The sequence below is a fragment of the Diadema antillarum genome, unplaced genomic scaffold (assembly GCF_040938485.1).
Source record: "Diadema antillarum isolate AM-2024a unplaced genomic scaffold, OU_Dant_1.0 seq00000845_RagTag, whole genome shotgun sequence".
Taxonomy (NCBI): domain Eukaryota; kingdom Metazoa; phylum Echinodermata; class Echinoidea; order Diadematoida; family Diadematidae; genus Diadema; species Diadema antillarum.
In genome coordinates this window covers 688,670-713,605 of record NW_027271719.1, presented here as the reverse complement: position 1 = coordinate 713,605, position 24,936 = coordinate 688,670, and the positions used below count along the sequence as shown (strand labels likewise).

Sequence of the window (24,936 nt, the reverse complement as noted above, 5' to 3'; positions counted from 1 at the left end):
CGGTGCTGAACTACAAGTGGGGACCCCCTGCGGCTCGTGGTTAGAGCGCTAACCATAAGATTTCTCGTGGTTCTTAACATCGAGCTAACCTCGAAGTTAACTAACTACGAGTGCGTCTTCACGGTCCCTAACTACATGCTCTAACCTCGAGGTTTCCTAATCTCAAGGTTGAGGTTTGTCGTCTGAACGTAACTTTTGTTTCTACTCCAGGCATTCACATATACCGAGTTTGCTTAATTTGATTGTAATCATTAAGGCAAACTACGATCATCTTTCAAATCAAGCAAACCTGCGGTGTGATTGCAAACTGGAAGTACGGAAAGTGATTTGAACCTTAATTACAACTGTATTTCAAATGATGGTCCGGAGGTGTTTTTAATTCATGTTTCGCCAGAATTTAGCAACAAAACTAGTGTGTGAACATAACTACATGTACAATCATGTTTTTTGGGCAGAGATTATGGTGATCTTCCAATCATTCCTACAGAAAGAAGGGTCAGGATTGATTGACAGCAACTTGGCAAGAAGCCAAACCTCCCCTCTTTGCTCTGAAATTCAAAATAACAAAATCCGCGAAGTGATTATTCTTGCGGTGTGCATGAATGATGATTTGAATCGTACTTGCAATCGTGTTTGTAATCATGTTTCAAATTAAATGAAGCAAACTCAGTATGTGTGTAAAAAGGCCCTAAGATAGATTCCACAAACTCATCTGATGTCTTCATTCTTTATTTCTTCTGTCTTCCATCCACCCAGCACCATGGCTGACTCTGACGACGAGGATGTGCTGTACGACAACCACATAGGCAGGACGCTGATCGGTGGCAGGCAGGTGAAGAACGTCAATGACGTGCTGAATGGAAAAACGGATAAGAGGAAGCTGAGGAAGACCCTGGCACTCTGCTTGGCCTTTGTGGGCCTGGTAAGCTCCATTTACCTCCACTTATTTCCTCCAAACCAATCCTTCCCTCCCCCTTCACCCCCCCCCCCCCCACCCCACCCCCTTCCAACTTTGCAGATTTATCTGCAAGTCTCATGTACAGTTGTACATGTAGGTTTACCAAACAGGAGACACACAAACTAGAAAGGGGGATTCATCAGGATGTTGGTAGTACTCCACAGTGTCTCAGGTATTCACTTGTTGTGTACAAATAAAGATTTTCATCACAAAACGAGTTAGCTCCGTTCTTGTTCATTTGACGTATTTGCGATCAAAGTTGCTAAAAAACCCTAGAAAATGATAGGAAAATATGGGATATTGTAAGCTTAACTTCAAGAATTTTCCTTCTTATACACCTCTGGAAAAGTTGATTTGCGTCTATCTGATATTATATTCCACATACTAAGAATCTTGCTCTAGGATTGGTCAAGAGCTGATCAAGTGATAAAGCGTAGTTTTGCCCATCGCATCACCTGAGAAGAAAAGTTCGTTACACTCTATGAAGATAGTCATTTTGTTTCGCTGATGTCTGAGTCCACACAGTCCTAACGCATGGTAAAACTTACAATTTTGAGTACGCGCGAAATAAAAGTGCGTTGCACTGTGGTCTATCATTTGACCCAGGTCAAATGATAGACCACAGTGCAACGCTCTTTTATTTCGGTGCCACGTATACGCGGGGCACAGAGCAAATTCGTTGTTTTGTCACTTATTATACACGAATACGTCTAAATTAAACTATTAAAGTAGCCTAAGCCCTGAGGATACCCTAGACAGCTAAAACGGTTTCAGATGTGGAATAAAATGGGAGTATCTAGGACCCTAGATGTGGAATATAAAGCAAATAATCAACTTTTAGTTTCAGGCAATGAGACAAACAATCACTTCCTCGGCGATCTGAATGTGTACGCTATCTTTCCTCACCTGCGTTTCGGAAAGATAGCTACATCGAGATTGCCTCGGAAGTGATAGTTTGTCCCATCACCTTCACCGACATTGATTATTTGCTTAATGAACTAACTTTACTGTTGGATAGTTTAAAGATGGCTCTTACCCTGTTTTACAATCAAACTCTGCAAATGAAGGTTCTTCATATCAGTGGAAGTCACACCATTCAAGAGTCAGATAATCCTCCAGTATAACTAGGGTTGGTACCTCTCTTGATGATCTATACAGGGAGTAAGAACACAATATAGCTGGCATTTTATGCATAAAATTTACAAGGTGTGTTTCTCTTTTGTGCCATTGGCCACAAACAGGGTCTGTGCGTTGCAGTGCTCGGGCCAACCCTGCTCAGCTTGAAGGAACACTTCAAAACTATCCTCCCAAAGGCGTCGCTGGTATTCACAGGCAGAAGCTTTGGCTACCTGTGCGGGGCAGTGCTGGGCGGAATGTTCTATGACCGCTTCAATCCCCTCTTCCTCATCGGCATTACGCTCTTCCTGTGCGGCGGCGGATTCTTCCTCACGCCTTTTGTGAACTCTCTCCTGTTCTTCGCGATTTTTATGAGCACCGCAGGTGTTAGCATGGGGGTCTTAGACACAGGTAAACAAAACAAAACAAAACAAAAAATGTTCTGCTGAAGTCACAGCACAGTCTTTTTATCCGATAATTCAAGATGATTGTAGCACACTGAAAATTCTTATGGGTTGTTCAAGCAGATGTAGTTATCTATTATTTACAAATGGGTCAATCCACGTCAAATCAACCAATTTTCAGACAATTTGTAACCCGACCCCCTTCGATTTTCTTTAAACTCACACCAAATGTTCCCCCAAGTGTCTGACAGAAGATTCTAAAATATTTTGCCCCAAGGTCAAACGGTTGCTAAGATACAGCCTCCCTTAGCAACCAACGCGTGGTCAAACAATCGAGTTTAAATAAAATTTGCTATTTTTGATTGACTGCTGCAGCCAAGTTAGATGAGTTACATTGCTCATTTTCTGTAAACTGGAAGAACTTTATGACCCTAACATGCACATAATATTATGGCGCGGATATGACTATCCGTTATTGCGCACGAGGTCACCGAAAATGGTGTTAAGCGTCAAAGCTAATGTTTTTGGGTGCATGTTTGGAAGCTGATAACTTCAAAATTCAATTAGCTTAGAACCCAATATTATGCATATTTAAAGACTCTCACTTGCTCTACAGACCTACCAGAAATTGGCCAAAAAGTATGCTTCGATTTCTCGTAGGGCGCCCTCCCAGTTGGATTTTTTCAAAAAGTTGCCAAATTCAAGGTCACAAATCAACACTAGTTCCATCAAGGAGCGACACCAATTTTTGTGTATTGATAGACATTTACCTATATTTTCTTGGGTTACAAAAAGATATTGTTACCAAAATGTTAAATAGCTCGTTTATGCATTTGAAAATGGTCATAAACATCCAAAAATTCACGTAAAATGACATGTGAGATTTTAAGCACATTTCAAACAGTGATATATCAGAGATGAAGTGCCAAGACACGATGGTATCTTCTGGGATGATAGTCTGTCATTAGTACCAAAAGGGTATACATCACAAATCATTTAGTGTTATTGGCAATAACCTTGAAAATGCAACTGAAAATCACAAAAAACAATAAATCTGTCAATTTTCCGTAACCATAATGGTGTTAAAGTGTATATACATTGATTTTTAGTTGTGTACCCTTTCTATATTAATGATGACTTTAAGCTGAAAACTGCAAATCATGTTCTATTTGTATTCTGTTTTAAGCTACAAATAATATTTCAAGTCATCTCTACATCTTTTGACCTTGACAATCAAAAATAGCAAATTTTATTTAAATTCGATTGTTTGACCACGCGTTGGTTGCTAAGGGAGACTGTATCTTAGCAACCATTTGACCTTGAGGCAAAATATTTCAGAATCGTCTGTCAGACACTTAGGGGAACATTTGGTGCGAGTTTAAAGAAAATCAAAGGGGGCCGGGTTAACAGCATTGGTTGATTTGACGTGGATTGACCCAAATGTGCATTAATGTTTTAACTATTCTTCTATTCTCATCCAATAACTTTTGTCGTACACTACATAAATAGTGAATGTCTTTGAGTGTGATGATACAAGATTTCGCCTGAGGTTAAAGATGGAGGCACTCTAGTCAAAAAGGTGAATAGTGCACGTCATTTTTCACAGAGTGCAAAATCTTGTTCCATTGCACGAATAAAGACCATACACTCTTTGTTTTATGCAACACCTTGGATTTCACATGTTGTGATCCACACCAATTCTTGAATTTAGTAAAGAAATGGCAACCATAATTCTGTGAAAGGCGAGTAGCTGGCACAGTGGTCAGTCATATGCGACACAGTAAAGTGAGTGATTAAATATGCCCTTGTAACTGATTATGTGCATACAGCAGAAGTATGTTTTCGTTGTGACACCAGAGACATGCAATGCTGTACAAGCTCTGAGTTGATTGTGAGTTTGTGCACTGTCCGTTTTTGCTCGAACAAAATTTCACGGCACAACAGCAACAACATGCAATTGTACTTTTAACTGCATTTCATTTGATGAGCAGTCAATGAATCTGGATTGCTAGATTTTTTTTTTTTCAGGTGTTGCATAATAGTGCCTGCTGTAAACATTGATATTTTCATGCAACTAATTTTTCGCAATTTACCATGTAAGAAGACTTTCGCATGTTTTTATTTCCGCGGTATCAAGACATCAAGTACTGGAACATATGGCACGCAAACATATTCGCCTGCTTTTATTTTCGTGCTTGCTTCTAGTTGCGCAAAATGCGCGAAAAATGTCAACACCGCGAAAATTCCCACTTTTTCAGTATTTGCCACCACCCCTATGATTAAATTGTTACTGAGATGATGTCAGTTCATCAGTTTAGGACATGAACACACTGTCCTGGCATAATGGGAAAATAAGTTATATAGTAGAGTAGACATGTTTGCCTACAAAGAAAGAGACATTTGTGTTCTTGTCTTTACCAAGTTCAAAAAGCAACTTTGTTCATGTATGAACTGCTTACTCTGAGACATATTTTATCTTTACAATTTTGAGTTGTGCATTTACCATAATGTAGTCGATGTACGTCTGGACTAAGTTTATTTTGCTGGTTAACGCAAGCATTCGAGTTTGCAAGCATTTGAGTTTGCAACTGTACATTTACCATATTTCTGGTGCTATGTCAGGAGTCTGGCAAATCTAAATGTAGAATGAGTGTTAAAGCTAATGTCTGTTTGTTTGTTTGTTTGTTTTTATTTCAGGGTGGAATTTAGCCCTCATTGTTATATATTTGTCAAAATATGTGGCCTGAACTCAAATCCTATCATTTTCAAGCCAATGACATTTTCATTTGTTTTGTTTTGTTGTTGTTGTTTTTTTTTATTCTCTCTTTCTCTGTCTGTCTTTGTAATGCTCAGGTGCTAACTTGCTCTGTCTTCGGATGTGGGGGAAGAAGGGATCTGCGCCAATGCTTCAAGCACTGCACTTCAGTTTCGCCTTTGGCGCCTTCTTGGCCCCTCTCTTGACTGCCCCTTTCCTGGCTGATGTCTCTTCCAATTCCACCGTGGTCACTGTGGCTCCATCTAACCTTGGAAGCCGCAGGCTGCTACAGGTAGACCCCCAGGTGCTATTGATGGGCGTTAGAGATTTCCACCAGGAGAGTCCTTTTCACGGGGAAGAGGACACAGCTGTGAGACTGTCAGAGCCCAGACAATCTCGTGTACGTAGGGAAGACCAGCCAAACAAAGATAAAGAGAAGCCTCTTACCACTAAGCCTGCCAAAAACAGCAAGAGTACAACTATCACAACCACAGTCCCCCTGACTACCCACCGCAGTGCAGACAAAAGTAAAGTGTCTTCGCCTACAAAGTCCCCAACTGAACACCCTCCAACTAGCCAATCAAAAAGTCTAGCTACAACTACCCCAAAAAGTAAAACTACTGCAGACGAGGTGGACAAAGAAAACCAAAAGGCAGATACTAAAGTCTCTCCTCCAACAACGAAATCACCATCCACGGCGCAGAAATTGCCACCCATGGTGAAGATATCGCCATCCACATCAACAAAATCACCATCCACAGCGATGAAATCCTCATCCAAAACAACAAAATCCCCATCCACAACGCCGAAGTCCCCATCCACAATGACGAAGTCCCCATCCACAAAGTCCACATCAAGAACAACATCGGGTGTGACACTGATGATGAGTGAAGGATTTCAAACACAAGTAGAGCGTTTCATGATGCCTTACCTTATCATAGGAGTGTTTGTCCTCCTCACCTCAATACTGTTTTTCTACTTTCTCTGCACCACACCCAAGGGTGAGCCCCGCCACAGTGGGACTGACCACTTGGAGGATGAAGATGACACCAAAAAGTGCACCTTTCACCTCCGTGTAATGTCCCTCCTGTTTCTGTTTTACTTCCTGTACGTTGGTGCCGAGGTCAGCTATGGTGGCTTTGTGGCAACCTTTGCTGTCCAGAGCAGCCTTGAGTTCAGCCAAGACCGTGCCGCCCTTGTGGTGTCAGTGTTCTGGGGGACATTCACTCTAGGGCGTGGACTAGCCATCTGCCTTGCCAGTGTCGTCTCGCCACTACGGATGATCATCTTTGATCTGGTAGGAGCTGTGGCGGCCTGCGTGGCACTGTCACTTGCAGGGGACAGCAACGAAACGGTCCTCTGGGCAGGAACCAGCCTGTTGGGTCTCTCCATGGCATCGCTTTTCCCGAGTGGCATCGCCTGGCTGCAGACGTACACTCGGGTGACGGGAAATGCGGCATCCTTCCTGGTCGTTGGCAGCGCACTGGGCGAGATGGCGGTACCCCTCTTGATCAGTTCATTGTTCACATGGATATCAGACAAAGGCTACATGTCACTCATGTACATCATGCTCGCCATCACTCTCCTCTGTGCAGCAATCTTTGTTTATGTGATCCACCTTGCAGCGGACACGGGTCAGGAGAAGGAGTCTGTCCCCGCCAGGGAGAACCACGCCGTCAAGATCTACCATGACATCAAGACGGCGATACCGATGGAAGACATGTCCATCAACGGCATCAACGGGAAGCCCAGTAAACAGATGGGCAGCACTCTGATACCACACAAGCTCAAGCCAAAGAACCACAAGGAGTGAGCAAAGGTGGAGATGCCATCTCGCCGCCGGTGCAGTGATCCAGAGTTTCAAGAAGTCTTCATGCGAGGGGTGTACATTCCTCCCCCCATGCAGTGTGCTCTGATCTGGGTGACTGCTTCAGGGGTACGGCCGTCTTTTGGTGCCTCTGTCACAGCGGCCATTCCTCCTGTCTTGACACTGTTACTCTTTGTAGTTGTAAAGCACATGTCAGATGTTTGTGCAGTGCTTGCATGAAGTTGGCATACACATTTATAGATAAGAACTTTTCCAAATTGACAGTATTTCCTGTATGCCATGAGCTGAGGTTTATTACAGTCACTCGTGGGGGGAAAAAGTGAACGAGTTTCACATATAATGAGACTGTGTCAATATATGCCATTTTGTAGAGTTTGGAGTTTTTACTATTCAGTGATATGGGCTTTCCATGTACAAGAAAACAAGTGTCTGTTTTTGTTTGTGTGTGTTCTAGATGCTAATCGCTGCATACTAATGCATGCTGTTGAAATATTGTGTTTTGCTCCTTTTTTTTTTTGCATTTGTGTTCCTTGTCAATCTTTGTACATGAGAGATCTGATATTTTCTAGTGTTGTAATCAATCATTCATTGTATGAGTTATACAACAGTCGTGATAAAAGGATGCATCATTACATTGTATGTGCTTTACCATACATACATGCATTATCAAATCATGTTTGTTTGTTTTTTATCTAACAGTATTTATTTTATTCTAACAAGTGACCTTCATTGATAGCTACAAATACAAATAGAATCAATTGAGCCCATTTTGTAAAATGAGAGAAATGGCAAATAAAGTATTGACAATTCTGTATTTGAAAATATAAAGTGTTCAGATGATCAATGTGTAATTGGTTTAGCAAGCAGCAGCTTTTTCCTGTGTTCCTTGATGAGTTTTTTTTTTTTTTATTTAAACAAGTGCAATGATAGTTTTACATCAAGAGCGTAAAAATGTTTTGTATGACAGCTTTTCTGTTGTATTGCTGTTACAGCCAACATATTCAGTGTCACAGGAATGCATGAACGAAAAACTATTCGCTCAAAATTATCTTATTACAAGAAGTGTATATCCTCACAGAGGATGACAGATAGACAACTAACCACAGTGTTAAAGCTCACAAAAATCTGTTCTGATTTATTTGATTTATCTGATTAATTGTTGAAAACCAGTGTAAGGCCGACAACTTGTTGGTGCACCCATGAATGTGTGCTAAATGTTTCACAGTCTGATCATTTCTTTATTAGGATGGATAGTATGTCATCATTTTATAACAGGAATGAAAGTTTCAATCCAAGCAAGTTTTGTGTTGATTTATCAATTTATTCGAACAATTCTCAAATGAGTGGGAAGGCATTAGGACTTTGTCAGTTGTGTTTTTCCTTTATTTACCTTATCGTGCTCCAACAGATCGAGTAGTGTTACAGGTATTTTCTGATGTAAAGGTCAACAATTGGAAAGATATGTACATTATATTCTATGTGGGTATGACAAAATATGCAGACAAATTGTTGTAACAATGAATTGTGATTTCTTGATTGAGGTTCATCAGGGCCCTGTTTCATAAAGTTGTTCTTAAAATTATGCATGACTTCACGAACGACTGGAATAAGAAGTGCCAGTAATGTGCACCCATTTTTTTTCCCCCTTGCATTTTAACAAATTATTGTTGTGTGTCAGTATTTCATCTACATTAGGTCAAAAATACATGTTCAACTTAAACAAGTGTTAACATGTAAGAATAAACATCATCTACAAATTTCAAGTTTTGCTATCAAAATTAACAATGATTTATAGGTATAACCTATTTGCTTGCCATATTAAAGTTGTTCGTAAAGTCGTGCGTAACTTTTACGAACAGCTTTGTGAAACGGCCCAGGTGACATGATATGGAGAAATGACGTGCATAAGGCATTCTGTATGGCACAAATGAGTGTCTGCAGTGGACTATTGCCGTCCATAGTGTGAGCTACATGACTGAAGCTCTTTCATGACGCACCTTCTGTTTGCAAACCACACAAATACGCATTGCAATGCCTTGCCTTTTTTCATGTTATTCGGATCACGTGATGGTCTGTTCAGTAATTCTGATTGGGTGTGTTGGTGAGGGTCAGATAGGAGAATTTTTCTTTCCTCTTTGCATTCATATATTTAAGGGGGGCGCTGTGGCATAGTGGATAAGACTCCAGACTCCCGATTGGAGGACCCGAGTTCGAGTCCCACCCAGAGCTTACGTCCTTGGACAAGATATTTTACCCACCATGTCCCTCTCGACCTAGGTGTATAAATGGGTACTACCTGCCAGAGTAATAATAATGGCAGAGCCCTCTGGTAGAGCAGTGGCAACACTGAAGAGGCTACCCTGGGTAAATAAGACCCTATTAATTATTATCATTATTAGAGACTTTATCTCTCAATCTGTATCTGGGGAAGAATAAGTCAGATCTCTGTGATTGGGCAAGATTTAACGGGGAGTAAACAAATGGGGAGTGCCGTCAGGTTTGTGTGGTGCGTGCGGATAATGCTAACATGGTAACGTATTTGCCCAAAATTTGAATGAGGAAATCTGTAATGCTCAATATTCCATGTGACGCCTCTTTGTTTTTGCTGACAAGTGAAATGCAGTGCTCGATTGCTTTCTAGGGGATAATACGGGAGATTGTGTGTGCCCATGTGCAATTTGAAATGTGACTATGACATACCACGCACTTGAAAAAGTTGTTGAACTACACTCATTTTGTTCGCTTGTCATTTGAAAATTGCTCAATGACCTCAATGGGACAACACTTACTTTGTGAAAGATACTCAGTTTACATTGTTTTCTAGTACACAAGGTAATGTAGACTTGTGTAAGCCATTTGTGGCCAGTGATCTGAGGTCTGCAATTAGTTACTTGTTTTGTACAAGCTCACTACATGCCCATGAATGTACCATTTTAAAGACAATTGACAGGTTAAAGAAGGATGAAAAATGAACTATACAAGCTTAATATGATTGTGGTTCTGTTAAGAAATAATAATTTAATAGTCATTATAAGTACACTAGAAGTGTTATTATGTTTCTTATCAATTTTAAGATAATCATAGGCATAGGTAATTCTAGGTGTAGGAATTTTTTTTTAGTTCTCATTTGACAATTATGATGAAATTTGGTGTTGTGGCATATTTCATGAGCTGATTACAGGTCCATACCTTGTTAAATTCCTGATTATAACCTGGTGCTGAAATATGCTTGGAGTAAAAACTGTATTTATTAACTTGATTTGTCACAAATATGTTTACAAATGAAGAACAAGTCTTAGGCTAGGAACAAACGTACTGCATGTTACCAAGTAATATTTAATTTGATACCTTGAAGCCATTACATGTAAATATAGTATTATGTGTTCAGTCTGGTCAGATAGCACTGAATTGATGAGGATTTTAGAATATTCTAGTTAATATTCTTGGTATTTAAAGTCACAAAATATCATATTCTTTTTGTATTACATTTACAGTTCCAAGTTCTATCATTCATTTTCTTACTTCAGTCTGCATGTTTCTTCCAGAGTGTAAAATTGGGTAACTTTATGTAATCTTGAGTGTCTTCAGATTATATGTACCCAGGATGTTATGTTTTACTACCCTGTCTTTAACAGGCACAAACAATATCATGGCTACTACTAGAACACTGATCAATTCAGTGCTTATTTACATGGATGTAGGGCAATTTGTCAATCAATTGCAATGAAAACACCTCGACAGGAGAATTTTATGAATTCGAATAGAATGGTGGGGTTCTCCTGAAGCCTTGTGAGACACTATACTGTACTTGTAGAGAATAGCTGATGATTGGACTCTTTACTTATCAGATCAACATATTCCATGCTGCAAATGTCGTCATTTTTTTTTTTTTCATTGTGGTTAGAGTTTGAGAAACTGTCAGAAATGGAAAGTATGATGACCAAGATCCTGTCTCTTTATAACACAGTGATAGACATGTATGAAAACGAGGGGGTATATATTGTGTGAGGGCCAAACTTTAACCCAACTATGACACCAGTATCAAATCAATCAAATCCAAGTATGAATTTGTGGGACTACAGTGGACTCTTGTAACAAAATCCTTGGAACTGGCAGTTTTCTTTTGTTATATTGAAATTTCATTATAAAAGGAAAAAAAACACAACATAGAGCGGATACTGTTGCAGCCTGAGTTTTTACCTCATTACAACCAGAATTTTGTTTTAACCGTGTTCGTTATGACAAGAGTGCACTGTATTACATAATAAATGTGCAACGTATGTGTACATGTACAAACTGTCTGCTCTGTTAATGGCACAAAACCACAAGAAGTACCATACAAGTGTCACTCGTGACTGCAAGAAATGGTGAGGCAGCAGAGTAGCTGCAGTAATTTGCAGACATTGCTCCGATGGTTTTTAGCTGTACAAGTGTATTACGTGTAGTTCATGTAGCCAAATTATGCCCCCCCCCCCCCACAAAAAAAAAGGATTCTTAGGATTCCCTCTTTGTTGTGTATTCCTCTATTTCTGCCAGATCATGAAAAATAAAACAAAACAAAACTTGTATCAGGTGTGAACTGTAGAGCGTTCAGATCATGTCAAAAGGAAAGTTTCCAGATAATTTCATTGTGGATTAGACACATTATGTTGGTGTACAAGAAGTACTGACACTGTGCATATACAATAATTATAATTCCAGAGTGTAGCAATTGTGATGAATTTAAAGAAAAAAAAAAGTTTGTTTTATATTTATCTCACAGCTTACTGTATTTCTGATTGTTTGTTTTGTTTGGGTTTGAACATCCTGAGAAATATAGAGCAGGAAAATGTGGCAACCATGAAAGCAACGAAGTGTTACTACAGGAGGCAGTTAAAGAGTTGAAGTGTGCCATATCTAGAATTATTACGCTTTTGTCATCTCATTTCTTTCTTCTTCTTTTTTTTTTTGTCCCCGTAAAGGTTGTCATGAATCAGTACTGAACAAGCTGTTTTCAATGTAAATAAAGATTTTTATTTTCGCCTGAAATTCTGTATGTGACTGCTATGTAATTCTGATCGTTTACATGTCAAACTCCCAATAATTGTCCACTAAATGTGGCATGTCATGGTGATGGGTTGCTGCTTATGAAGCAATATGTCCAACAACAAAAAAACACACCAAATGAGAAAAGTTATGTGTGGTGAATACACTTTGTACAGTGTACCGGCTAAGCCGAATTCACAAAGTGATGGTAGAGCGATTATAAGAATCAATCAGATTACAGAACTAGTATGATCTATGAATTGTTGATGGAATGTACTTGATATTACTTTGTAATCGGCAATGTCCAGGTCATTAAAGTACAGCATGGTTTACAGTCTATGTGTGAAAGCAATGCTTCTTCTGTCTGTGTATTTCAGTGTGATTTAAATGTCTGCATTATTCATGTCAGGGGAAACTCATGTCAGAATAATTTTGTTTCAGTTTTCTTCAAAACCAAAGGAGAAAGACAGTAGTTTTGTCGAATGTAAAGTAGATGTGAATGTGTGTAAACGTAGTGGTAGAGTAGTTAAACGTCCTTTACGCCTTGTGTTGTAAACATGTTTATTTATAATTATATCTGTTATTTTTACATGAACATGTACATTATCACATATTTTTGTATTCATATATTGTATATATGTTTGTACTCTCATACTGTACCCCGAGAGGGGGTCGATAGAGTCAATAAAATCTTACAAAAATCTTACAAATTTTACTCATGACAGGAAATACATTTGGCACTGCACACAGTTTGGAAGGTTGAAATAAATTCACAGAAAAAGGAAAGAAAATGTCTGTAAAGGCCATGTAATAGAGCTTGTGGATGGCGATTGGCACAATGCATCATATTTAAAGGACAAGTCCACCTTCATATACATAAGGATTGAGTGAATGCACCAATACAATGTATTAGTAGAGCACATCATGGAAAGTTTGAGGAAAATTGGACAATCCGTTCAAAAGTAATGAATTTTTAAAGTTTCTGCACAGTCACTGCTGGATGAGAAGTCTTCTACAGTGTGTAATGTCACAAGCGGAGAGCAATAATTATAAGGAAAATATAAACAGAATTCCACATTTTTTTTTTTTCTGAAAAAAGAACACATTCTCTCAGCTTGCGTCTGACATAATTAAGGGTACAATTTGATATTATTCTCCCTACCTTCTGAAAGAGGCAGGTCAAGTGCTATTGTGAGAAAAGTGAGAATACATTGATTTTTTTTTTTGTATGTACAACTGTACTTATATCGTTCTACGCACATGACATCACAAGCTGTAGTAGTCATCTCACCCGGCGATGGCTGCACTGAAACTTGAAAATTCATAATATTTGAACGGATTGTCCAATTTTCATCAAACTTTTATTGAGATGAGACAACTCGAGGATGAGCATATGAAAGAAAAGTTTATACTGTATGTATATTGATAAAAATTGATATTGATGAAACATATCTGAACTTCAACCTTGACTCCTGTATCTGGCTGTTAGGGGCTAGATTATCATTCTGTGGTAAAGGGATTCTAATTTTGTGCAGCCGAATGATCTGCCAGGATAACTTATCATGTGAGTCATGGTGCTAGGGAGGCTGGCAGATCATCCTGAAATACAAAAAGCAGCAAGTCAGCTGACAGATTATCCTGTTTCATGCTGGACAATCTCACCAAATGTTTCCATGAACTTTCCAACAAGTCGTGTTCCTAGGGCCACTTCTCCCTAAGTCTGCCTTGCTTTTCTCTATCCAGTCTAAACCAGCACATTAAAAAAAAAAGAAAAAAGAAAAAAAAAAGGTTCTTCAGTTTTGCCACATTGTGAAAGTTATGAAGAAACAAGCTCCTCGACTAGGCTGAAAGGACCAAATATCAGAATAATTATTCTTTGACATTTTGGCACAAGCACTGAAGTGAACCGAAGTTTCTATTGGACGTGTTGTAGGAACAGTGAAACTCCTTTTTGTGAAGCAGATGTAGACTGTTTTGGATGGAAGAGTTATACATTGTATGATGTCTGAGCGTTGAATACGTTTTTAAAGTTGTGCATGATGTACTTATTCGCTGAATATGGGGATGAATTTAAGTGATAGTCAGTTCAGAGCAGCTTCATCACTCATATACATGTAACATCAACCGTCTCTCTCAATCCAGTTTATACAAGGTACTAATTGTTTTATCCTGCTTTATCATAAGTACCCCGAGATAAGAGGAAGGCACATCAGCAATTGCCATCAGTGGCAATACATTCTACGTGAGAACGGGGAGGGGGTATAGTGGTTGTGGTTGATTGGGTCAAGCCCCTCGACGGGGAAAAACTGGGAGGGGGACCATCGAAAGTCACGGGTTTTCGTGTTATTTCATCCCCCTTTTTTTTCTTATTAAATGTTACCTGTAAGTGTGGTTCCGCTCTGAGGCTCATGGGAAGTATACAGAACTAAATTTTAACGACACTAAGCCTAATGGATTGTGAGATTGATAGCCATTAGCAGATTGCCATCAGTAAATACATTACTGTATTAAACGAAAGCATAATCACTACTCCCAAACGAAACGGACACACAATTCACAAGGATTCTGACTTCAACACTCCAGATGAATATTACCCTAATGCCTCAGATGTTTCTTGCCTGTTTGACGAAGTGCAATCCCTAAGCCTTATAACCCTAAGTGCAATGCATTCAGGTTGATCCGGGGCATAACATCAAGTGCGCGGTAATGAACCTTTCCCAGTTGTTGCGTGATGTAAGATGGAGTGATATTTCTCCTGAATTAACTTACACTCTAATCATTGAAACAATTAATGGATAGCACCAAATATCTTTGCAATGATTTATGAATATCTTGTTTCCTGTGAAAGTGTGACCATCAGAGCCTCTCGGTTGTCTATACTTCATTTCTACCTTTGTTCTCATTTCTCTGGTGGCCCATTTGGGACAAATCTTTGAATATGAACTCTTGGTGGCCCGACAAAAAATGTAGTGGCGCCAAATTGAATAAAGTATAAAAATTCTTTTTTTTTTAAATTTCATCTTCGCGATCGGCCGGGCCACCAAAATATATCGTTTTGGGAAGTGTGGTGTACCGTCATCAATTTTCAGTGGCCGTTCGTATTCCTGAGGGTGAAACCGAGATGCCCGTCGTTGCCGAATTCATAAGTCGAATAATGTTTGTGATCGTGCTGTTCGGATACACACTGTACTTGGTATTTCTCAGCTTTTGGTTTGTGATAACGTCGAAAGTCCTAATGAGTGGATTGCAGTAACCCTTTGTGTGTTTTTGGTGCCGATTGGTATAGAAAACCCTATAGCGTTATAAACATTGTTCAAAGTCCCTGGCACAGAAATGGTTAAATGGACTGTTAATGGTTTGTGTGCTGGAAAAAAAGAAACAAAGGAGAAGGCAAAAAGGATAAAAATCGGCAGATAGTATTTCAGGAGTTGATACGAGCTACGGAAACGAAATGAGTACAGTATAAAGTGGAAAAGATATTCCATATTTTCACGATGTTATTATATATGTAAACGATATTTTTGTGGTAGCTAATTAAAAGAGGTGATGGTATTGTTGAATACGAGAAAGTCATTCTTTTTAAAAATGACAGTAGGCATTCTCTATTTAATGAATTTCAGCCGTGTTGAACATAAACTGTTATCAAACTCTATATACCATTCAAACCGGATCTTTATCCATTGCTAATGTACAAAAACCATTGTATTGTATTGTATTTATTCAGACAAATCAAAAACAACATGTCTAGGGGTGCAAAAAAAAAAGGTACGAGTACCCATGCATGTCTGCACCCCTGGAGTACATCATCACCAAATAAAACAAATTAAAAATTATGATCGGTACATTGAAATACAACAATCTAAATACATATAGGTATAGATAATAATACAGTTATTGTAAAATGACAATGAAATCAAACTCTGGCCTTCGGAACAGCAATATATTGCACAAAAAATGGGTAACCAATATAAAATGTAAATAAGTGATATTGCAAGAGAGGAATAATCATCTAAGACAACAAACCATATTGCAGGGTATACTAGCGGAATATTAAAACATGGACGAATACATTTAAAAAAAAGTCTATATCATAGTATATGCACATTAATATTGCACCAGACAGAGTAGGGTTAAAATTCATCAAATGAGACTTATATGTTATACATGATACATTGTAAAATGAATTCACATACATAAAAACTGTCTTAATAAATATTTAAAGCGAGAAAGAGATGTACTGGCTACAATGTTACTTGGCAATGAATTCCATTCTTGTGAAGTCTTGAGATAAAAAGAACATTTGAAATAATCAGTTCTTGCAAACGGGATATATACTTTCTGATTATGATCATTTCTACCAAATCTTTTCTCTCGTGTAATTCTTTGTTGTCCAGTGTTCACTATATCATTTATCATTTTGTAAAACATTATAAGTCTGAAATACTTACGTCTTGTAATTAATTTCGAGAAACGTATCTTTTGCAACAACGTATCATAACCTGTTTCCCAGTCACGAAACAATAATCTACCAAACCTCTTCTGAACACACTCAAGTACGTACATGGGACGTATAGATTTGATACTTTCACTGCTGTTATGGTAACAATTTGATGATGGTGACTCCTGAGGTGACGAGGTGGATGAAGCAAAGATGAGAAGTAAAAAAAAGAAAAAAAGAAAGAGCAAGCGAAAAAAAAAATCATCCTTCCACGTCAGCCCCCCCCCCCCCCCCCCCGGAAAAAAAGACAAACAAGGGTCAATTGTCGGGAGTGATATGAGTCATTATATCACAAATTGCCACCGTTTTTCCATATCTACTTTTGAACAAACAGAGAGAGAGAGAGAGAGAGAGAGAGAGGGAGGGAGAGACAACTTTGAATTGGCTTGTTCCGGAAGTTGAGTACCACCTCGAACGTGCAAAGAACGAGTGACAGTTTTTCATATTCCCCTTCTATTCTTTGGGCACTTCCTTGACATTCCCATTAACAAATTACCATTGGCAAGCAGTAATGAATGCATAACCAGACTCGTAAGCAGATTAAGTTCATTTATATTGAACAATGATTACAAAGAATCATTTTAAAGGGATATGATGATGACTTTATTACACAAAGACAGTGTTTCTGTGTTAAAAAAAAGAAAACAAAAGAAAACAAAAACCATAGAGGGTCTTTTGTATCACGTACGAGGAATCTCGTTCTCACGAGGTTGGGTACAGCAAAACTCCGTTTTTGGCAAGGTATGAATCCTTTTTCCGCCTTTCTCGTGCTCATGAACAGCTAATGATAACTTCGTACAATGTGACAACGCTAGGAAGCTTTATAAGCCGGAGATTACGCTGTGAATGAAAGTATGATTAAAGCTAGTTATAACCTGATTAAACTTAAAACCCTGCGCCATTAACTTTAATCCGCCCACGGCATTGTCAAAATAGCAAGTGCACTTTGCACATACCATGGACGGGGGACGCGTGCTCCAGAAACATTGATAATGTACTAGTACCCAGTATTGCAGAATGAGAGTGAATCGTAATGAAAGGAAAGAGGTAAGATAGGGAGGGAGGAAGGGGGGTAGAGCAGGAGAGACGTGAGCGAATTTGATTGGTGGAGGCAGATGACTTGGATGGGCGGGGCAGTAGCAGACAGACATTGAGAGGTTAGGATGGAGACCCGATATCATGTTGCCACTCTAAATGTTGAAAATAATCTGGAATCCTCGAAAAGAAAAGAAAGGGAAGAGCTCAGCATCGTCGAACTGATACAGACCGACACCTTCAGTCTATCTTGCATGTAGAGTTAGCGACAACGACTACAAACTACTTGCTTGACTTATTCTGGCTTAAACAGAGAACAGAGAAGAGAGATGTGACTGCATGTGGGCTTTAAACAGGTGAGTTTCCATTCTCAATATGAATGTTGTATCATGACATTGCGTAGTGGAAACTACTAAAAATGCACGATAATGTATGAAAACTAAATATACATCTTTCAGGGTCTATACAGGGCTCGGCGCTAACTGTTCTTTCTCTGGTGGCCAGTTCGGGCTGCTGAAATCGTTAATTTGAAATTTCGGTGCCCCCCCCAAAAAAAAAAGAATTAATTAATTGATTAATTAATTAATTAATAAAAATAAAATGAAATAAAATAAATGAATAGATAAATAAATGAATAAATGAATAAGTAAAGGAAATTTATCAGTTCGAAATAATTTTAAAAAAATGATCGGGAAGTCATAAAGGCATGACGACATACGAATTGAGACTTACTGATAAGTTCTAAGTTAATGAAAATAATGTACAAGGTAGGCCTATATATGTTTCACAATTCTGTCCGAAATAAACGCAAGCGTTAAATGATCGCAATTCTATACAAGGTAACTCTTTATGTCTAACATATACATGTATACTTACAACATATGCATAGTGGTATACTGGCATAAGGATTTTCAATGATCTCCCCGAAAATATTACAATATTAGACAGTCTGAATTCCTTTAGAAATGCTCTTGATTCAGTCGTAAATTTTCATACGCGTACTCAGAGTTCACATTGAAGAGTTTGTTTAACCTAAATGAAGATAAACACCTCAGATGATTGTTGTTATCTTGTTGCATTTATATTGATTTTAGAGTACGTTTAGTCTTTGTTTTGTTGCCTTTTGTTCTTTTTTATATTTGTATCACCTCTATGTATGCATTGATTTTGTTTCGTTCTATATCTTTGATTTGTTCTGTTTGTCAAATACTTTGTTCACGGCCTCTCTGAAAAACAGCCTCTTGGCTGATTGAGTCCCTTTAGCCCCGTGATTAAATAAAACAAATAAACAAACAAACAAACAAACAACAAACAAACTTCGTCTACTACATACACTGAGGGTACCACATAATATTGTCAGAGTAAATACCAGTACTGAGTGAAATGGGGTGTGAAAGGAATGTTATATAGGATAGAGTATATAAGCTTTATTTGTAAAAATCAAATTTAACGTCGTAAGCTTATGTGAAAGCGCGAAATGTGAATACTTTTAACATACATTAAAAACGACATCAAAAATTGTATTTTTATCTATTACATCAGGGACGAACAATATGATTTCAAAGAAGTCTGGAGAATCACCTTTGTATGGATTCTGCCCTGTGTTTGTCGTACTACTTGGCGTACTGACTGCTGTGCAAGGTATTCAGAACCATGATCCCTTTCTCGTCTTCATTGCACCTTCTGCTTTTTTTCGTCACTCATAATGGTATTACCAGTCAAGCAACTGCCATATCATGATTACAATTTTTAAAGGGACATTGGAGTAATTAAAGCGAAAATCCACTCCTTGATCGAATTGTGTGTGATCAAAACATCAAGAAACTTGGACAGAAATCAAGTGGGTGAGTTTTGGAAGTTAGAGTTTAGCATGCTTACAGAGTAATATCGTTCACAATCACATATTCACTATTGAAGTCCATGCACGTGTTTTTGTTTTGTTTTTTGTTTTTTCAGTAAAAAAAAAAAAAGGAACAGAATAGATTGTAATGCATTATTATCCAACAAATTTCAATCGTTGCACCAAATTTTCAACGCGCCACTCGTCTTCTTCAGGGTTTCAGACAGCCTGAAGAAGACACAATGGAAATTTGGTGAAACGATTGAAAGCTGTTGGACGCTGATAATGCATTACAATCTCTTCTTTTTATTTCAGATGAAAGGAATGATGATACAAGTCTTCCTTTGTCTTCCAAATGCATCAAATTTGATTATTCGTAAGCGATTTACTAAAAAAAAAGATCTTTGAATGCTATCAAAATGTTATAGAATTATATATATATATATATATATATATATATTTGTGTGTGTGTGTGTGTGTGTTTTGTAAGATAAGCAACATCAATCACTGATTCTTATTAGTAAGCGTTTCCAAAACCATGTCATCACAGGGTCGCATGGTGCCGTATCTGTTGACGAACAGCTAGTCCGAGACCTCTTGGACTTGGGTTACGACCCCCGCGTCAGACCCGCCAGAGCTGCGAACGACTCCATAGACATCGACATACAGTTCGTCTTGTTCAAACTCTTTGATCTTGTAAGTCGTATTTGATAAGAAAGAGTAAAATGAGCTTTACACATAACGTTGCTAACTCTTTAACTGATGCGTATTCTAAATGCAAAGTACAGGAATGTTGTTAAATGCGTAGAATGCCTAATCAGTTGCTATGGAAAAACTAGAAATCTTCTGTTGTGAAAATACCATAATTAATAAAAAAAGAAAAAAAATATTTCATTATCGAGGTTCATGTTTTCGTATACACACACAAACACACACTCACGCACATTTGCACGAATATACCCATACGGATGTTTATATCTCTAGATTGCATTTCAAGGAAGTAAATCACATTCTGCAATTATTACAAATAACCTGTGCATATACATTGTAGATAATTTCTTTATTTGATGGAAGTGAAAATGAATTTGAATCTCTTGAATCTCTCTTGAAATCAGGGCTCGTTCCAATTATTTGAAAGTATCAGATTTGTAACATTTCGAGCACATCCCAAACAAAAATTTCTGACTTGTTGATACTTGCTACAGTTCGTATGCCGAAAAACTCTACTTAGTACATCTCCTGGAATGGGATTCAAACCAGCATTCGCTCGTGAGCATAGACCGAGATTGATCATGACTAACATGTCCGGCATGATCATGATAACAATGATTGCTAATCTGTATCAACATCATACATCCACAGGACGTTCGTCAACAAGTGATCAGTGGAGCAGCATGGATGAAACTGGCATGTCGCTCATGACTCAAATGTCCCTTCTCCATCAGATTTCACAAAATAGACGACTGACATTCAACAAACTGAACTTCATGAATTTTCAAACGTCCTGACACAACACATGGGTAGATCCATCTTACCTGTCTTATCTGTATATGTTATTGATCAACGGGGCAACTAACTTCATGAGAAAATCACTTCAGCTGGGCCGCTACTTTATACTAACTTGATGAAAGAATGCCGGGAAATTGCAACAATCTTTCAACAATAACATAACAATGTTTGGTGATTTGGCTCGGTCGGTCTGAGCATCCAGGGTGCAGGCGGTGAAGTGGTTTTGCCTCACTTCCAACTGGACCCCATGGAAGACCAGCCATAATATACAGTGCAGCTGAATATGGATTATCCAGCCATCTTCTCGGATGGAAATATAAAACAAAATGATAAACAAACAGGCAAAGAAACAAACAATAATGAACTCAAAGGTTTAAATAAAGATAGATCAACAAATTAAAAATTTGTGATGATACTATCATCTATAATGTCATTTAAAGGCTTGCTATCATCTATACTACCAAGATATAACTATGCTATCATCGGACAGATATCACGTGGTAGAAGTTCGAATTAAGTGATCCCAAGTAGGCCTATTAGACAAGTACAGCTCAAATGGTTTCTTGGATCGTATAACTATCGTTGATTTTTTTTACCCCATATTTGTAAATAAAGTGTAGTTGGTATTGGATAATGCAGATGACCGGCACCCATTGAATTCTAAAATATCTCAATAAATTTCTGATATAAATATCAAAATCAAAACACGGCTTACAGAAATAAAACCAGGTATACCCCTCATTAATGATCAATATCAGATTCCCCTCGTTTGTGCACGCATCTGTTTGCTGTTTAATGTTATCTTTAGATATTTATGTGTATGTGCGTGTCTGTCTGGCTGTCTGTCTGTCTGTCTGTCTGTGTTATCTAGGCATGGAACGACTACCGACTGTCGTGGAACGAGACGAACTATGGCGGTTTGGCTTACTTCAACATTGGCTCCGACGCTGTCTGGACGCCGGAGGTTATCGTAACGAACTCGTGAGTGACGTCATCACTGGTTTCCATCGGTCCACTGCTTTCGCGCCACTCGTGTATGAAATAGTATACTGATTAGAAATTACAACGATTTGAAATGAAATAAATGCATAAATGGATGAAGTATATAATATGAAAGTGAGAGGAGGGAGAGAAGAAACAGGCAGAAACGAGATATTAGATGATAATATATATATATATATATATATATATATATATATAAAGAGAGAGAGAGAGAGAGAGAGAGAGAGAGTTAGAATAAGATTAATGAAACGGATAATGTAGGTTGCTAAGCACCCGTTTTATCCAAGTGGCGCTCTAACTTATACAATCCATGTTATAAGCATACTATTTTGCTTCAATGTATAATTGCATATACAGTATATCACCAAGTTAAGGCATGATTACAGAATACTTTTGTACACTTTGTATGTACCTTGATGTCTTTACTTATCCAGGGCCATGATGTCTTCTGATAATCCTTTCGATAGCAACAGAAAAGTTCTCATATCATCCGACGGTCGAGTGATCATCACTTTCATTTTCCGTTTCGTCACTTACTGTCTCGCCCACGTTGAGAACTTTCCCTTCGACAAACACACTTGTTTCAAACACACTTGTTTCGTAACAATCAGCTCACCCACCTTGCCCAAAGGTTCATTCAAACCGAGGAACTTATCACTGAGTCACGTGAGTCACAGAAGGAACAACCAGTGGGAGGTAAATGTAGGCAGAATTTACCTCGCATCTCACTATGGTGCAGACAAGCAGACTATTCAAAAAGAACTCGAGAACCTTAATGTGAATTTCGAAATCATGCTGAATCGACGGCCCAAATACTTCATCTTAAACCTGGTGCTACCACTGTTCCTACTAAACGCGATGTCGCTGGTCGTGTTTTTCGTTCCGGCTGAGAGCGGAGAGAAATTATCAACTGCAGTGTCTCTCCTACTGGGCGTGGTCGTGTTCCAAATCATCGTGATCGACCTGGTCCCCACCAGCAATGATGGCTTGTCGCTGCTGGGCAGGTACGTCTTCGTCACTTTTGTCGTGTCCTGCGGAAGTGTCATCGAAGCTGTCGTCACCCTGAATATCTACAAGAGCGCGCGCGAAATCTGCGGCCGCCACTGGCGACAGTTTTGGTTTCGTTGTATGGCGCGTATTGCCTTCGTTTCGCATAACATTTCACTGAATTATAATACAGCGAAGGAGCCCCCATTCATGGGTATGAATCAAGGGCACTTTCCTGGCGGCGGACCGACGAAATCTTACAGGTATGTCATCGATCAAACTGTCCCAAGCTGCGCAGTAACGTCAGAACGAGGTGAAGGTGGGAACCAGACAAACAATGTCGAGATGAACACAATTTTTTCGTCTGCTGATGAAGAACCAGTAATCCCAACGAAGGTAAGTAAGATGAAGCAATAAGGGTAAGATCTCTCACACCTCCCTGTACCAACACAAGTGATATTTCATTTCCAATTAGGTTTTGTGAAAGCTGCCGACAATTGGTCTTTTACTTTATTTCTTTTCTCCATCACAGACTAGCAAGCTGCAACTAAATGTTTGCAATGGGTGTATAGGGCAATTACCTCCTGGGCAATTACCCCAGACTCTTCCCCTGACGCTAGCCTTAATCCTAACCCTAACCCAAACTCTAGACCCTAAATTTAAACCTAACCCTAACCCTAATCTTTACTCTAACCTTATCACTAACCAGTATTTAGCCGGGGGATAATTGTCCTCGGGAGTAATTGCCCTGATACGCTTTGCAATACTGCATGCCGAATATATTTTGATTCATATAGCAATGGTATTACTTTTATTCTGATAACGTAACTATATACACCTTTAAAGTATATGATAGGCCTATCTTAGTATGCCTTTTACCTTAGATGCAAATTTCGGAGAGTCTTCCATGTTCCTGCATGTAGTGTGGGTCTCTTCTCTTTCCTCTTTTACACGTCTGTAGTTTTCTTCTGTCATTGGTCATGTATTGATTTATCTATTTATGGTTATGTCGTTAATTATTGGAAAATTGATTTGAAAAAAAAAAGAACTTTTGCACTAATCAATGAATGTCTTGTTTCCTGTGAATGTGTAACAGTCGGTACCTTGCGGCTCTGTACATGTACATGTGTATATTCATTTTCATTTTTGCTGTCATTATCCTGTAGGGCGAAACTGAGATGTCTGTCATTTCAAGAATCATTAGTCGAGCGATGTTTATGATCGTGCTGCTCGGATACGCGGCATTTCTCAGCTTCTGGCTTGTGACGACGTCGAAGGTCCTATGAATGGGTAACGGAATCAATTAACCCTTTGTGTGTTTTTGGTGCCGATTTGCACAGGAAACCACATAACGTTGTATACACATTGTCCAAAGTCCCGTATGGCACAGAAAGGGTTAAAAGAAGGGTTCGTGCTTGGTGTACACGCAAATAACAACAACAACAGAAACAAAAACCAAACAAGCAAACGAAGAAGAAAGAAAAGGGGGAAGTCCGCAGATAGTATTGGGGAGCTCACTTAAAGTTAAAAACAAATTGAATGGTAGAATATGATAGAAAATGCTGAATAATTTCACGATCATGGAAATGGCCTTTTTAAAGTAAAAAATAGCTACATGAGATGGCGAATCGATCATGATGATTTACGAGATAGTAATTCCTCTTAAGCCTGCAGAGTGTAGGCATTCTTTGTCGGATGAATTTAAGCAGTGTTTAACTTCCATCGAACTCTGTTTCAGCGAATTTAAATTTTGATATGTAATACAATAGGCAAGATATGAAAGTTGAATTATGACATGTTTCCTATTGTATTTTTGTAAGGTAGTATGGTGACTCTTACAGGGCAAGGAAGTTGTTGAAGCAAAGAAAGATTTTTGTTTTTATGTTTTTACACTTTCAGCAACCTAGTCCCCCCCCCCCCCCCCCAAAAAAAAAAAAAAAAAGTCGCGTGGTCAGAAGGGCTGGGATTCATTTTACACA

General features: G+C 38.6%; 2 protein-coding genes across 2 annotated transcripts; both read left to right on the top strand.

Moving 5' to 3' along the window:
- The first annotated feature begins 760 nt into the window (after window positions 1-760).
- LOC139740234 (sodium-dependent glucose transporter 1A-like) lies at window positions 761-9,203 on the top strand. The gene is made up of 3 exons (XM_071650817.1): window positions 761-922; window positions 2,200-2,485; window positions 5,332-9,203. The coding sequence occupies exons 1-3, from the start codon at window positions 761-763 to the stop codon at window positions 7,044-7,046; spliced, it is 2,163 nt and encodes a 720-aa protein (XP_071506918.1). The 3' UTR covers window positions 7,047-9,203.
- Window positions 9,204-19,172: 9,969 nt separating this feature from the next.
- Window positions 19,173-24,243, top strand: LOC139740246 (acetylcholine receptor subunit beta-like). The gene is made up of 5 exons (XM_071650827.1): window positions 19,173-19,260; window positions 20,010-20,155; window positions 21,840-21,949; window positions 22,582-23,353; window positions 24,124-24,243. The coding sequence occupies exons 1-5, from the start codon at window positions 19,173-19,175 to the stop codon at window positions 24,241-24,243; spliced, it is 1,236 nt and encodes a 411-aa protein (XP_071506928.1).
- The last annotated feature ends 693 nt before the right edge of the window (window positions 24,244-24,936 follow it).

Bases quoted from the DNA above. Each gene is read 5' to 3' on its own strand.
- LOC139740234 (XM_071650817.1), top strand. From the start codon at position 761: ATGGCTGACTCTGACGACGAGGATGTGCTGTACGACAACCACATAGGC. The intron at 923-2,199 runs GTAAGCTCCATT...GGCCACAAACAG, and splicing joins GCTTGGCCTTTGTGGGCCTG to GGTCTGTGCGTTGCAGTGCT. The intron at 2,486-5,331 runs GTAAACAAAACA...TGTAATGCTCAG, and splicing joins CATGGGGGTCTTAGACACAG to GTGCTAACTTGCTCTGTCTT.
- LOC139740246 (XM_071650827.1), top strand. From the start codon at position 19,173: ATGATTTCAAAGAAGTCTGGAGAATCACCTTTGTATGGATTCTGCCCT. The intron at 20,156-21,839 runs GTAAGTCGTATT...TGTGTTATCTAG, and splicing joins TGTTCAAACTCTTTGATCTT to GCATGGAACGACTACCGACT. The intron at 21,950-22,581 runs GTGAGTGACGTC...CGTAACAATCAG, and splicing joins GAGGTTATCGTAACGAACTC to CTCACCCACCTTGCCCAAAG.